This window comes from Gymnoscopelus microlampas (genome assembly GCF_963454915.1).
Source record: "Gymnoscopelus microlampas genome assembly, chromosome: 1".
NCBI lineage: Eukaryota > Metazoa > Chordata > Actinopteri > Myctophiformes > Myctophidae > Gymnoscopelus > Gymnoscopelus microlampas.
Window position 1 is genome coordinate 55,826,769 of NC_139962.1, and position 16,300 is coordinate 55,843,068.

The 16,300-nt window shown below is 41.3% G+C and overlaps 1 protein-coding gene across 1 annotated transcript in view; it reads right to left on the minus strand.

Moving 5' to 3' along the window:
• Positions 1 to 16,300, minus strand: part of LOC311045964 (synaptosomal-associated protein 25-B-like) — a 68,380-nt gene that overhangs the window by 20,485 nt on the left and 31,595 nt on the right. Inside the window, exons 2-3 of the mRNA XM_084058035.1 lie at positions 15,495 to 15,602; positions 12,896 to 12,937 (exon numbers count right to left, since the gene is read on the minus strand). Coding sequence (XP_083914161.1) covers positions 12,896 to 12,937; positions 15,495 to 15,566 — 114 coding nt within the window. The 5' untranslated portion in view covers positions 15,567 to 15,602. The remainder of the gene's footprint in view (positions 1 to 12,895; positions 12,938 to 15,494; positions 15,603 to 16,300) is intronic.

Here is a 16,300-nt window from a genome sequence, read left to right on the forward strand (position 1 = left end):
AAATAAGAAGTATTCAAAGCATACTTGTAACCATCTATTCACCCATTCTCATTCATTCTCACCCATATTCAAAAATGGCAGATATGCAAGCTTGTGTATCTGCTATTTTTGAACATTCAAAAAAAAAAAGTTGAATGTGTGAGAACTACTGATTTAGAAGGCATTTGTAGAATCGGCCTCAGGTCTTAATGGGCTAAGACATTTATTGATCTGCCTCTTTTGACAAGATGACCCAGAAACAGAATAATACAAAAATACAGTGAGTGCAGAGAGAGACAGACAGTTCTTTGAGAATCTTGTGTCCCCAAAAAAATGTCAGGCCAATATGCAAGCAGTGTTTGTTGTGGTTGTGACCATCCCTTCATGATTAAGTGATACATTCTTATAATCAAGCAAATGCTTGATATCTGTTATCTTTTTTATCCATTCCAATAATATCATTGTTCATCTAGTGTTCATTTTGGTTTTAGCGAATAAAGCCCTTTGTAGCTATGTTTTGTCATTTGTCATTTGTAATATTGATTGTGTGTGAAATTAAAGTGAGTGCATGGATGAATCAATAAGACCATGAAGTGTGAAAATCATCTGTAGATGGCAGTGATGGTCAGCCTCACTCTGTCATCTGGGTGACTGGTTCTCATATTGGTGCACGGTCCACAATTTCTGTTTAGTCATACATACATGCACACAGTAGACATGAAGGTAATACCTGATAAAACCTGATTTTTTTATTATAATGCTTTTGTTACCTTTCTACCTTTTTAACAGAGAGAGAGAAAGATTTACAATAATTGTTTTATTTCTCTTGCTTATCTTGCGTGCGTGTGTGTTTTTCTGTGTTTGCCCCATGCTGCCCTTAAAACAGTGAATGAGCCCATATCATGCTGTTACACTAGGGGGGGGGTCTTCAACAGGGCGTCCGGGACCCCTAGGGAGTCCCAAATCTTTGTGGGATCGGAATATTTTTTATTTCTTTTTTTTTACATTAACCACTCTAGCATCCCTACTCTGAGGGGAACATTTAGCCGAAAATAGCAGATCTACAAGGGCTTGTAGATCTGCTATTTTCGGCAAATTAGGGGGGAAAAAGCAGACCAAGTAGGCTACAAGTTTTCTAAATATTGAGGGTTTAAGTGGTTAACTGTCTGAAAATACGCATTAACATGAATACAATCTATTAAATCTATTAAAAAGTTTAATCTGCAACACAATTTTATACAATATTGTAGCGACCCGTGAAAGACACAGCCGTAACTTGCTCCTCCAAGGGAGCTAGCTCTCTTGGCGTGGCTTGTTACCTGCCGGTCTGCCGAGCTGGAGATCAGGGTTCGATTCCAGCTCGGTGCGCAAAACGTTTACATTAGTGTCAGAAGGGATTGAGATCCAGTGGAGCATGCCCTTGCGTGAGGGACGTGAGGGAGACCAGTGAAGCGAGAAGCGCGAGAGAAGCGTGCTTCAGAAAGGAGGGGGTAGTGTAGCGACCCCTCAAATGACCCGGCCGTAACTTGCTCCTCCAAGGGAGCCAGCTCTTTTGGCGTTCCTTGTTACCTACAGGTCTGCCGAGCTGGAGGCCGGGGTTCGTCTCCAGCTCGGGGTGCGAAACGTTACAATATGTAGTGGGGGAGGGGGGGGGTCCCTGCTTCATCTCTCTCTCAGTTAAGGGGTCCTTGGCCTGAAGAACGTTGAAGACCCCACCCCTGTGTTACACTAATGGCATTAACAACCGTAATGGCCCCACGCAACAGCAAATGCATTTCAACCACGTCCCCTGAAGCACTAATAACGCCTAAAGGCCATTCATGTTCTGCATCAGTTACTTTGTATCAAACTGTGGTTTGACCTTCTCTCCAGGACGAGGACTGTGATAGACGGAACAGCGTGCTCGGAGCCACGGCTCTAAACAAGCCAAGCGATATGACTGTTTGTATTAATCAAATCGACTGGGAAAACATATGCCAGCGGCCATGTGTCCGTATCAGATGTCTGGCGTGGAATCAGGGCAACTGTTGAAAAAGAGCATGTGTGATTTGCAAACACTCAGAGTTGACAGACTGGTGGCACGCGCACACACAAGCATGCACACGCGCACACTGCTACTGAATTTACAATTTACAATTTGGCCACTTAGCTCTTAATCCAGAGCGATTTACAGTAAGCAAGGTAAACACAAGGTAATACATCGATTGCATAGAAATAGTAATCTATAGGATTATAGGTAAACCAAGAACCTATCATCAGTCTAAAGCATAATATCAAAAAATCAATAATCTGTAAACTATACACACTATAGGATGCCATGATCAGTCTACAAGTGAACCTGGCATCTGTCTAGATAACATGCTATCTAAATTACATTTTAACCTTGACTTCTCCACTGACTACAGGTTGTAAAAAATAACCAAAACAAGAAATATGTACAACTAGAAAAAGTGCTCCTCGGAGCACAGGTCTCCGCCAGGTCAGGTACGTTATTCTGGCCTCCTGGTGGCGCTATAATAGGCCAATGTGAAAAGGGTGCCATTTATTCTTAGGTCTTTCACGGCAATCAGACACAGCATTCATGATTTGAGGCATTTTGTTCCAAAAATGTGTTTTGCTAAATTAGAGGCCAATGTGAAAAGGGTGTCATTTCTTCCTCGGCCTAGTGGGAATGTGCGTGTGAAATTTCACGGAAATTGCAAGCTGCGTTCATGATTTGAGGCAGTTTGTTCAAAACGGACCAATCCTGCAAACTTTGGATGGCAACCTTAACCAATGATGATGGAATATGGGAAATCGGACAGATCAGGGTTGATCACATGACTATAGAGATACTGTGTATCGATTTGCATGACGTTTGGTTAAAAACTGTAGGAGTAAAAAATGGGTTTTACACAAATCGGCCTCCTGGTGGCGCTATAACAGGCCCATGCGAAAAACTTGAGGCAGAGGTTCTGAATTGGCATCCAGGGAGTGTGTGTGCACAGTTTCGCAGCGACCGGGCCAACGGTGCCGGAGATTTGGTGGTAACACACGGACAGGACGGACGGACACACACACGGACGGAGGGTAAAACATACTCTCTCGCCATGCCTTCGGCCTGGAGGAGACAATAAATAAATGGCGGAACAGGAAGGAGGCAACAACAAAGTAGGAACTTTCGTAAATGTAGCAAATAATGTATTAGTGCTATTAAAGGCGTGTTCAACACATGAAACACATTTCAAATATTGCATGTCAGTGAGGGCGGACGCTAGAAACATCCTTCTATAAATGCACAAAATCTATCCAGGGGTAGTATGAGTTATGTGAGCAACATTCATTGAAATGATTGGGGCAGGGATTTTATTAGGCAGGCAGACAGACAGGCAGCTACAACGGGTTCTGACAACGAGTACAACGGGTATCACATAAACCGCCTGGTAGTATAAAGAAAGAGAGAGTCACAGAACTGTGAAGCACAGGGCATGCAGTCCACTGACAGTAACTCCTCAGCAGATTAGAATTGATTTTTCTATCACCGTGGTTACAGTGTTGTCTCCTAAACCTGGAGATCTATTCTAACTCAGTTATAGTGAAGATGACCTCACGACCACCAAGCCCCTCAACCACATGACCTCCCACTGCTCTGCCATTGGTCAATCCCAATCCGAAAGCCATCATGTGATACTCAAATTAACCACATGACTTGGCAGGTTGGTATAAAGTGTACTGTACTGTTCTTCAAATAAAGGTTGATTGATCAGTTGATTGATCTATGTATTGACAAAAATAATATTGAATTGTATATTGCTGACTGGTATCAGTTTATACTCCAGATAAGACATGGGTAAAGACAAATGCTTAGACGTCGAACTAGGGAAATAATTAGAAGCAAATGACAGTTTGTGTTCAGACAGACACTGATCAGCATTCATCATCAGTATGCATCTAGCGGTCACATAAATAAATGCACAAGACACATGTCAACATGAATACATGATCGAATCTGTTCAGCTAAGTGCATGCAATGTAGGCTACACAAAATGTTAAATTGACGCAAAAAAATCGATTGGAAGCCCATCATTTGAGAATAACTGTGACTCTGCTGGAATGCTTATACCGTGTGGTATGTCCCTGTGCTATTATATCAGGTGGTTAACGGTCCGAAAATGATACATAAGGCCTCATTCATACAGATTTATTAGTGTGAAAAAAGGAAGGGTCTGGAGTGCTCGCAAGTCCAAAAAAGTATAATGAAGGTGCTCTTTGGTTGAGGACACAAAACGTGCAACAAAGGGAAAAAACCAAGGCACTCTGCAAGTGAAAAAGTTAAAAACCCCTTTATTAAGGTGGCTTTCTTCGGGGTACCCTGGAGAAGAAGTTATCCCCGTCACAGTTTTTAACTTTTAAGTCTTTAAACTTTTTTTAAACTTAATGATGAAATAGGCACCTTAATAAAGGCTTTTTAACTTTTTCTTTCTTCCTTTGTTACAGATTTATTAGTGTATTTGCACTGAAAAATCAACCTCATTTCGAAGAAATAACTATGTCCCACTCCCTCATTATATTCGTATTCTGTGTGGATGTATGCATGACACAAAGAGCAGTTTAAATGAATTATCGCACTAAAATAAACCAACCTTGAAAGTTGACTCAATTGAATTACCATTTGTTTAGAAAGAGAATCTACTGTAATGTTTTCCTGGGGCCATCTGGGAGCTTTACAGTGAAATGATGCAGAGCGTCTGTCTGACTCTAACGTAATGTAGATAAAGAGATGGGCTCTGACTTCCCTGCATTCCAATAAAAAACTAACATTTTAACGACTGAATTAGGTCTATGGAGACAATGGATCTCTGGTGATGTCCTTCACATGCTCTCCCTCTCTATCCCTCCCTCTCTCCCTCTCTCCCCCTCTCTGTTCCATCTCTCTGTAGGCTATATGTCTCTGATTTACAATCTTTCTCTCTCTTTTCACTGTTTCACTCTCTCCCTCTCCCTACTTGTCTTCATTGGCTGGCCCGCAACAGCAGTCAGCCCTTATAAGCACAAAATGTCTCTGGTTGGCCCAGTTGGCCTAACAACAAACTAGCCAATCACAGAGCAATCTCAGCCATGTTGCTCGAGAAGCTCAACTGGGAATATATTTGTGCGCCGATGATCTCACAGATCTTTGACCGTCACCAAGGAGTTTGTGGAGGTGTGGGTTGAGGCATTATGTAGCAAAAGCCTATAAAATGGAGGATAATCAAATCCTCAGGGAGTTACTTTTATTAGAGCCGATGTACTCACCCATTGCTTGTTTTTTCTGTTTTCACACGCCCTACATTGCTATACTGAAAGTCCACTGGTTGAGCAGCCAGATGCTATAGGTTCATATTTGTTTACCTGGCATTCTATAGTTTCAATGTACAGATTATAATTTTGTATTATTATATTGTTTAAGACAGATGCTAGGTTCTTGTTTTACCTATGATCCTAGATTAGATTAATGAGGCACTACACTGTCTCTATACAGTTGATGTGTTTACCTTTGTAAGTCGGTCTGGATCAGAGCGTCTGCTAAATGCCTAAATTGTAAATTGTGCTCAAATGTATCTGGCAGTTAGGCTAGTAGTAGCCTGGTTCCATACCATAGACCCCGCCCACTCTCTGAGTGGACTGCCTCTTGGTCTGGTGTTGTAATTGTGAACCTAGGATTTCTCCGGTACAAAATGTACCGGAGAAAGTCGGAGTCGGAGGTGGGGGTGGGGATCCCTTAGGATTGGTTTAGGGAAATACTTGTCCCCTCCCCCTTGTAATCGCCTACACTGGAGCCAATGTCAGACTGAAGCTCCACACAGCTTCAGTCTGATAATCAGGCTATAGGCTAGTAGCACAATGTCTGAAACGTTTGCTGCTTTTTTTTGCATTCAATTCAAAAACTGTCTGTAACAACTTTGTCGTCCATGAATAGTCCATTTCTAGACATAATAGCGTAGAATTAAGGATAACATTATTTAAATATTTCTCAGCATGTGGCTTTTTAAGGCTTTCTAGCCCAGAGACAGAGTGTGTGCTGGCATCTCTACTGCCAGACAAATAAGAAGAATTTGGACCAAAAAAAAGAAAAGAAAATCTAGAGTTATGCTATAAGCATAGTTGAATCACATGGCTTATCGCCTTTCCTTTTGCCGACAGCGGTAGGCAGGCTAAAAACATTCTGAGGACCCCCTAGAGGCCCCGGACCCCCTGTTGAAGACCCATAACTTCAAAGGATGGCGAGCACTCAGTATTCCCGCCTTCACAATATGTTATAAACTTGCCAGTCAAAGGTTAAGGTTAGCTAATGAAATTGTGTGGACTCTGAAAATATAACAGTGTAGCATCATGGTAGTGAATATGTCAGAGTTTACTGTAAACACTAAGAGGTGAGTAGAGAAATCTGTGGTATGGGATTGCTCTGATTCTGTTGTGGATGAGAGACTAAAGCCAGGCCAGGCCTGGCAGTGTACGATGCCACATAAATCCTTTATATTAGTTGCACTTGGTGATTAAACTGTGCCCGTTTTGACCCTCAGCAGCACTGGATTGATATGTTCTCCCTTCTACGGTGTACCACTTTTGGAGGTACAGTAATGATAATGATACCATTCATTCCAATTTGCTTAAAGGAGCACTTCACCCATTTTCAACCTATCTTCATAATTGCTCCTCACTAATGCTCATGATAATATGGCACCATTTTGTCTAGGCATACTTATTTACACGCACATCGATGGTGGGTGCTGGGCCAATGAAACTAATATGAAGAGAGCTAGAGCCCGCACAACACTTTCCAGGTTCCATTTTGTCTACTCACTCTGTGTCTCAGAGGAGGACTGTGGACAGTTCAGGAACCCGCCTACCAGTGACATCACTGATGGGTAATCCAAGCGAATATAGAAACCGCAGGCTTTCTATTCCTGGACATTTAGCATGCTATAATGGAAGCCATTGTTCTCGCGGTTAATAATAATATGTTTGAAACAACACAAAAAATAAAAAAGCCTAACGCTGATGTCACCGATAGGTAGGGTTACTGTTACAGCCCTCCTATTTATTATAAAATAAAAAAGCCCTCCTATAAATATAAACTGATAGAAAAAACAGTACCATATTATAATGAGCATTAGTGAGGACCAATTATACAGTATGAAGATAAGTTGAAAATTGATGAAGTCGTCTTTTAAGACAGACACATTAAGGAAGACAGATGCATTACTGAGCTGCTTCCTTACACTCAGACAAAGACCGGTTATAAAAGGGTGTGGAGTAAGCAATATCCCAGCATTGATAAAGCAATAATAGCTCTACAGCACATGGATGACCATGCTGACAATACAATATACATACAGTATAGGGAGCCTATAGAACAATATTTCATGACACTACAGTATATTACTGTAGTAGTATTAGTAGTATTAGTAGTATTAGTAGTAGTAGCAAACAGCAGTATAAAATAAACATCCATGTGACCAACATAAATGATATCTGCATTGTATAACTAGCATCTATCAAAATAATAGGAATGAGTTGTGCTATAGGGGGCGAGGTGGAGTCTGAAGAGGAAGGTTTTCATACTGCGGCTGAAAACGGGGAGTGACTCTGCAGTCCTGACTGATGGGGGGTGGGGGTGGGGTGGGGGGGGGGGTATTCCACAGCTTGGGACTGCGAGCCAGGAGGGAGAAGAATCTAGGACATAACAGGGGTCTTCAACATTTTTCAGGCCAAGGACCCCTTAACTGAGAGATGAGATGAAGCAGGGACCCCGCCCCCATTACATATTGTATAACATTGTGTTGCAGATTAAACCTTTTCATATAGATAGCTTCAAAGACTTGTTCGACAACACTATCATCAGTGTTGGATTCATGTTAATGTGCATTTTCAGACCTCAATACTTAGAAAACATGTACTTGATCTGCTCTTTTTTCTCCTACACCAAACTTCTTTGCCGAAAATAGCCTTGTAGATCGTCTATTTACGGCTAATGTTCCCCTCAGAAAAGGAATTCTAGGTTTCAAGTGGTTAATGTGAAAAAGAAAGTTCGAGGGACCCCTGTTGAAGACTCCTGATCTAGGACATATGGAGCATTGGCCAGGGTGGAAGGCTGGAACATTTTTCTGCAAAATCTGGCAACACTGTCATGCCCTTGATTGGCTTGTAGGCCATCACCAGTGTTTTGTACTGAGGGGGCAGCAACCGGAAGTCAGTGAATTGAACGCAATAGTGGGGAGACGTGAACATTTTGGGAGGTTGGAGACCAGTTGTGCCATTCTGGATGGTTTGGAGGGGCTTCAGTAAGGAAGGAGTTGCAATAGTCAGCCTGACTGAGGCCTGGATAAGGAGCTGGGCAGACTCCTTGGTGAGGAAGGGTCTGATTCTCTGGATGTTGTAAAGCAGAGTTAGGCAACCTTAGGCACGGGTGCCAATATTGGCACAGGGGAGGGTAATCACTGGCACACTGGCATAAGTGTAAGAGAGAGGATTTAAAAACAAAAAGAGTAAATTAAATGAAGTCCCCTCACATCTGTATGCAAATTACATCCTGCACATAATTGTACATTAATTCAAATTCTGAACTCTTGACTGGGGAGGGACTTGGGGAGATACAGTAGGTGAGGTTAATGAGTCTAATGGTCATTACATTATGTCCTGATGTGAAAGAAAATATTTCAAAAGAAGAAGATTAAAAGGTTGTCATCGCTGCAGTAGTACTGTATAGTAGTAGTAGTAGTAGTAGTAGTAGTAGTTGTAGTATAGTAGTAGTAAGGGCCTGATTAACACACAGGCTCACAGGGCTGCAGCCCGGGGCATGAGGCTCCAGGGGGGGACAATGACGACACACACACACACACACACACACACACACACACACACCCTCCCGCCAAAACCAATCAACTACCCCCCCCCCCCCCCCCCCCCCCCCCCCCCGCATCCAGACAATACTATGACAATGCTATTAACATGCCAGGCGTGTATAAAGCAGTGCTATATCACGAATACTACGCAAATTAAACCTGCTCTCAAAATGGGTCCCATGTGCCACCCATACATCTAGTTGGAGTGAATACAGTTAACTGCTGCCTGGAGACCTGGAGACCTTTTCTTGTTCTTTCATGCCCTTTATAAAAAATTAAAATAAAATTCCAGAACACCACAAATTACTGACAAAAGCATATCGTCTTCAACCTAATGAAAGTAATCGTGGCCTATAAAGACATTCGAGTCTAGTGGTCTGCTCACATGTCAACAGCCAAAACAGTATGCATTAATTACAAAAACGTCAGCCAGTCCATTCCATGGCATAACTTAAGTGATAACGATACCCAAAACCTGTCAATGTCTAAGCAATGACTCAGCACTCTGATAATGAAGTGTTTGGAGACTGCGTTGTCATGCACATTTCGGTAGCTCCGTGTTTAGAGTTCAAAAAATGTAAGTCCACATCTACAATAAGTTGCTCTTGACCTCTGACGTCATTGCAGACTTCTCAGCTCGAAAAGACAGAAAGAAGAGCTTTTGAGAGAAACATTTACGAGATAATAGTTTTACTATTAGTTTGTCGTTGGTGCGAGTGTGATGTGATAATTAAGGGTTTTGGAAATGTCTGCATGTGTCTGTGCTTTCCTTCATTGATTGTATTATAATCCTACTATAAAATGAAGAAATCTCATTTTTCACTTTCCCCAAATTTAAACACTTAAACCCTTGTAGTCTTCTTGGAGAACTGGACTTGAGTTACAACTCTACTTTGACCACTTTTTCCATCAATACCAAATCTCTTTGCCAAAACTAGCCGATCTACAAGCTCACAGTGCGTCGCATCACTCCCAGTCGGTGGGTGGACGTAGCTATGGGGCTATACAGTACACACACTCACTCACATCACCACACAGAGAAGAGCGCCAGCAGAACGGACAGCGCTACAGTTATAAAGGACTTTGATTTCGAAACCGTGTCAACTCAACACAATGCGTTTTATGAGCGTGGGAGCACTTTGGATATCATGTCCCTGTCCACAGAGCGTTTATTCACAAGTGCAATGTTCGCATGGATGTCGTGTTATTTGCACAAATAGCTTAGCTGAAAAAACTGTACTGTATAAGCATGGACTTCTAATGGTTGTGTGGTAACGACTTACAACTCAACGTCAAGTAAATGACCAGGTTGTGACACACAGCCATGAGGATCAAATGAACAGCCTTCTCTCCTAATGTTGAACTAAGCATATATTGTGTACACAGCGCATAACACAAAGGGCCTAAAATAATGCCTAGAAAGTAATGCCTAAAGCAAAATGGGGCCTAAAGTCTGCAAATGCTTTGAGTGCGCACATCCCCGGGTATGGACTAGTTATTATTACTATAGTGTAATTATTTCATAAGTTGTACTGGCCTTATACATGCATACGGACTGACTTGTTTTGATAAAATGAAGGCGCTCTCCGTGGTTCTGAAACATTCCCTGGGCACAACAAAGTCTTAATCCAGCCCTGGTAGTTGTAGTAGTAGCAGCAGTAGTAATGTTCTGTTTGCGCTTCAATCAATGCTTTATCTAGTACAAGAACAGCGTTATCTAAATACTGTATATTAATGGCTTAATGTAGGCTTAATGTAGCTAAGCTGCCCTGTATGTTCTTGACTTATTAAATGATTGTAGGAAAGCCTGCTTTAGCTCAGTGAAATAGAACTGTCCACCCCTGTCTGCTTTATGAGGAGAGATCAGATAAAGTATGTCACCACAATGAACGGGCATAATTCATAATCAGTGGTGGAAAAAGTACTCAAATGTTTAACTTAAATAAAAGTATCAATACCGCAATGTAGAAACACTCTGTAATAAGTAAAAGTCTGGTAAAAACTAAAAGTACTCATTAGGGCGCGGTCCCACCGCACTTTTATTGTACCTATGGGGCGGAATCTGCCAATGCTTTGTCAATGTAAATGCGTGGATTCACGCTCGTTTCACAAGTTATCATTATGTCTACATTTTATTTTAAATCTTTTGTGAATAGCAGATCTACCAGCTCACAACGTGTCGCATCGCGACACGTTGTGAGCTTGTAGATTGGCTATTTTCAAATAGCCAAAGTTTCAAATGGGCTGAAGTGGTTAATGTATTATGTTTTGTAATAATAATCTAAATCCACAAAGTAACTAGTAACTAAAGTATATATTCAAATAACTGTAGTGCAGTAAAAGTACAATATTCGTCTCTGAGATGTACTGTAGTGGAGTAGAAGTAAAAGTATCAGTAAAGTAAAAGTACCTCAACATTGTACTTAAGTACTTTACTTGAGTACATGTACTTAGTTACTTTCCACCACTGTTCATAATGTTATAATAGTGAGTTCACAAGTTGAACAGTATGTCTGAGAAGACAGTTGAATCTATAGGCTGCAGGGTTCAGTTCTCAATTCAGTTATTTTACACCTAGCTAACTCTAAGTCTATTTATTTATTTTTTTTTCTATGATTTATTCATTTTAATCTCTCATCTCTCTAATGTTACCTGCACCTATCCTGTATTTGAAGGTTATTGCTGTTGCTGCAATAGGACCCGACTTTCCCTACAGGGATTAATAAATATCTATCTTTTTTTGAGCGGACAGCGTGCATAATTCCAAACATCTAAGGCTTCAGGTCTCAAATTTGTATGATTTCTTTTTTACACTATGTAACTTTTATTTCTATGAATAAAATGTCCTTTTGTCCAATCTGTACGGTAGAGTATGTTAATACAATATAACTTATACAATTGGGGTGGTTGTATTTTGTCTCCCTGCTCTTCTATTGAGAGGTCAGGTCAAAGGTCATGTCTCACCTATAGACACAGGATCTGACATGAATTTTGACCTGATGGTCAAGATTCAATTTATCCCCTGAGCAAGCAGGCTGGTTATTAGCTCAATGGTTAAAAAAAAATCAGGCTTTTCGCAGGAAACCGGGTTCAAATCCGGGGTAGAAGAGGAAAGTTCCGTAGTGCAGCAATAACATCTCTCAGCTTTATGTAACTGTTATACAAAGAGTGCTCCAGAAAAGAGACTTTGGAACAGCTGAGGACAGCACTCACTCCAGGAGAGGACGAGGGTCACATGCATAACCAAACATCATTCTCCTGGCAGTATCTCCAAAATGTCAAAGGTCCCAGACAGAGCTGAAGGGTCCAGTAGACCACGTGGAGGTCACACACCACAGAACTGGAATCGAATATTATGTGCAGCATAAAAAAGAAGTCTATTTGAAACCTTGAAATAATTAATGACTTTCTTCTCTTTGAAGAAAAAAAAATGGATTGGAGTACAGAGAGTGTAGACAAGTAGGAGGACACAGATACAGTACTGCTGGTTATGTTCATTTTAAGCGGGAACCTCCACAGCAAAAGGTGTGTTCATTTTTGTCCCTAACCCCCCATCTCAAAATGTTTTGTGCCAGGGAGCACCCCGTACCAGATGTGTGTTGTTAGAGTGTTTCAAAAATCTTCCAAATATTTCACATTTTATTTCAATATTTTTTGAAAATAGCAGATCTACAAGCTCACAACGTGTCGCGAAGGGCGACACGTTGTGAGCTTGTAGATTGGCTCTTTTCAAATAGCCCATGTATACAGTATATTATATGTGCTCACTGCTCAGGTAGCCTATAATACTTATTTTGGGCTTGTTTTCCTAGACCTGGTTGCTTATTTCTCTCACAAAATATGGCAACACGAGGAGTACATGAGAGAAAAGGAGGAGGTAGAAGAAGAGAGGAAAAGAGGAGCAAGAGGAAAAGGAGGGGAGGGTGGAGAGAGGGTGGAGTAGGGGAGAAAGAGAGAGTGGAGGAGTGGAGAGGAGCAGAGGAGGTGTTTAATCATGTAGAGTATTGTAGTCCAGTGGTTAATGTGATGTGTGTCTGTGTCATTGGACTCACCTCCTCAACCAGAGCCAGCATACGGCGAGTGCTCTCCAGAGACTGGGCAGGGAGAGAGAGACAGACAGAGAGAGAGAGAGAGAGAGGGAGAGAGGGAGAGAGCTGTTAGAGAAAGCCCCACACAAGGGCAAATACAGTACAGCCATAAACTTTAATGTGCAGAAAGTAAGACAAAAGGACGTTCACTGTCAGAAAATAAGTAAAACTGTTAAAACTGTCATTCAATTCAAGTTTCCGTCCTGTTCAATACTGAAAAAAATAAACACATCATGCTAATTTGGTACATCTGGGCTGATGGAGACATAAGAAAATCACACATCACACACGTGAGGTGACTGTGGACAAAGTCATTACGTCATTGTGAATTCAGTGAAAGCATTTGCATCGCTGTTGTCATTGACAAAATAACGTTTCAATAGCAAAGGAACGTAAAACCGTTTTGTTTTTGTTTGTCGTCTCTTTTTTTTTAATGGAATATTGCTTTTCCCATAAGGATGGAAATTGGCTAATGTGGATAACAATGTTCTCTGTGTATAGTGTTATTGTGGCCAGTTTGATGTGAGACGATACATCATCAAATACAATATAATACTAAGTTAATGATAGATCAAGTACTGTATAGTCAAAAATAAGTAATCATGTTATCCATGTGGAACAGAGTTCTATTTTAGAATAACCTTTACTCATATTTCAGTGAAAGTCACATAATTAACTCTCATACTATGAATAGCAGTCTCCTCTCCTCTAACCCTCTTAATCTTATCCCTCTCTTAATTCAAGCACCCTCTTCCCTCCTCTCTTTCACCCTGCCTTTTGCTTTGTCACCTCCTCCCTCCCCTTTCTCCTCAAAAAACCCAGCCTCAACTCCTTCACTTCACAATCTCCTCATCTCCTGCTTCTTCTCTGCTCTTCTTCTCTCCTCCTCCAACCTCTATCTGTCTCTTTGCATTCTTCTTTTTTCCCCCAAAAAAATCTCTCTCTCTCTCTCTGTCCATCCATCCCTCACTCTCTCCCGCCCTCTTCCTGTCTCCCCTTATAGCTGAGGAGCTTCTTACATTATCTCCTCATGAATGTTTAATGGGGCCATTTGAGTCTAGTCTATTATTCTGCCTCACAGAATTATCTGCCTTTCCTGGGCTTCTATCATCTCATTACTGATGAGCACACTATCTCTGCTCCCAGAGGTGAAAGTTAGAGAACAAACTGCTGAAACATCTTGGCGCCCTCGTCCAGCCCAAAATGGTGAAGTCATGGGTTCGAATCCAGTTCAAGATCTGTGGATGACTTCACCCATTGTCTTCATATAATCGGTCCTCACTAATGCTCATGATAATATGGTACCATTTTCTTCTACTCAGTCTCTGTCTCAGTGGAGGGCCGTGGACAGTTCAGAAATCCTAATTTTCGCATTTTTTATGAAATTTGTATTAACGCGAGAACAGTGGCTTCCATTATAGCAGGCTAACTTTCCAGGAATAGAAAGCCTGCAGTTTCTATGAGCGATGATGTCACTGGTAGGCGGGTTTCTGAACTGTCCACATCAGCCCTCCTCTGAGACACAGAGTGAGCAGACAAAAATGGTACGATATTATCATGAGCATTAGACAGTGACGACCAATTTTACAAAGATAGGTTGAAAATGAGTGAATCTAAAATAAAATAAAATCATGTGCCTTGGGCTTCTGCAACCCTCCCAAACCCCATCACATAGTTTCTAAAATTCCTTGCCATCAATCAAAAAAAATCTAAGGCCTGTTTTACTTAATTATTGAGAGGTTAAACGAATTCATAGTACTGTAGCTTATCTGTAATAGCCCAAACCCTAAGTATTAGCAAGAGATTATGCACAGAAAAATCAAGAGTGTTCATTTAGCTCTGACAGTGCAAAATGGACCCGTTAAAAGGTATTTGTATGTTTTAGCGATATCAGTGATGTCTGTGTATTTTCCAAAATAATTATGTATGATAGGGGTTCAAAAAGGTTTCGATGTCAGATTCTTCAGCAGTATATAGATAAGTATACCACACTTGAGGCGAATAATCTGTAGTAAGTCATTTCTATGGATATGACAAACTCAGTCATAAACCCTGAGTACTCCTGGAGTCTGTCAAAGATATTTTAGTGAAGGGCAACTTGAAAAGTTTTCACATTATTGCTAAAGGTCCTCTGTTTTTAATTTACCACAGGCTTTCAAGTTCTTTCCAGAGAGAAGGTCAGAGTACTTTCAATTTCCTCTTTGTCGTTAAAGGTTTGGGCCAGTAGAATATATTATTTTCTTCACCATTGAGCATGGTCCATTGGCCCACTATGAATTTAATGAATTGGATCCTTGAATGAATGAAACCTTTCAAAACCCAAGTTCCCAAATCATATCTGTTGGCAAACTGCCATGGACTTTGCTACTGTGGAGAAACGGACTGAGAAATGTGTAAATCGTCTCTGTCGGGTTGGAACCTCAAATGTCCAAAACAGTTACAATAAAAAATAGTGTAAAAAAAGAAATGCTCCCAAAAGTAAAAAACATAAGGCCTGTTTTGGGGGGAATAATATCTGAAAAGTTGACAATGGTGTGTGTGTGTGTATCTCGCTGGCTTATACCTCATCGGCCACCTGGTCGGCACGGGCCTGCAGGTCAGTCAGCTCATTACGCATATCAGCTTCGTCAGCCATGATGACAGATGATCTTTACACCAGAAGGTCTGGATGCTGCTGGGGAGAGGGAGAGAGAGAGAGAGAGAGAGAGAGAGAGAGAGGAGGGGGGTTAGTATAATAGGTCATGTACAATAACCAATTATGCAAACAACACACACATAAAGCTCTACGTTATTAAAGTGCAGTGCACAAAACGGAATAAAAAGGACACCTAAGGGTCAATTGTGTTCCATTTGTACACACTCAGAGTTTAATTAAGGATTAATGAATTACTGAGGATTGTGAAAAAAGGCAAAAAAGGAAAATGACATGCACATCCCCAACCCGAACTTGGGCAGGTACTGAGCGACGAACAGTAAGCACAGTAGAATGAATAAACGCTCGCACACCGAGGGCTCCAATGCGACAACATGCTTTATTGCACCACAATAAAAGCTGTGACGTTTCAAGCTCAAAGCTCTTCCTCAGACTGAGGATTGTGCTCACACACACACACACACACACACACACACACACACACACACACACACACACACACACACACACACACACACACACACACACACACACACACACACACACACACACACACACACAGTTCCTCGGTTTAATAAAAACGGTTCTTTTCTCGGTTCTTTTCTCTATAGCATTACACACTGGCACACACATTCCCAGGATTAAGGGGGAAAACAACAGCAGAATACTGAGCAGCACAGTGTAGCGTTATGGATTGTTTCCACACTTATTACGGC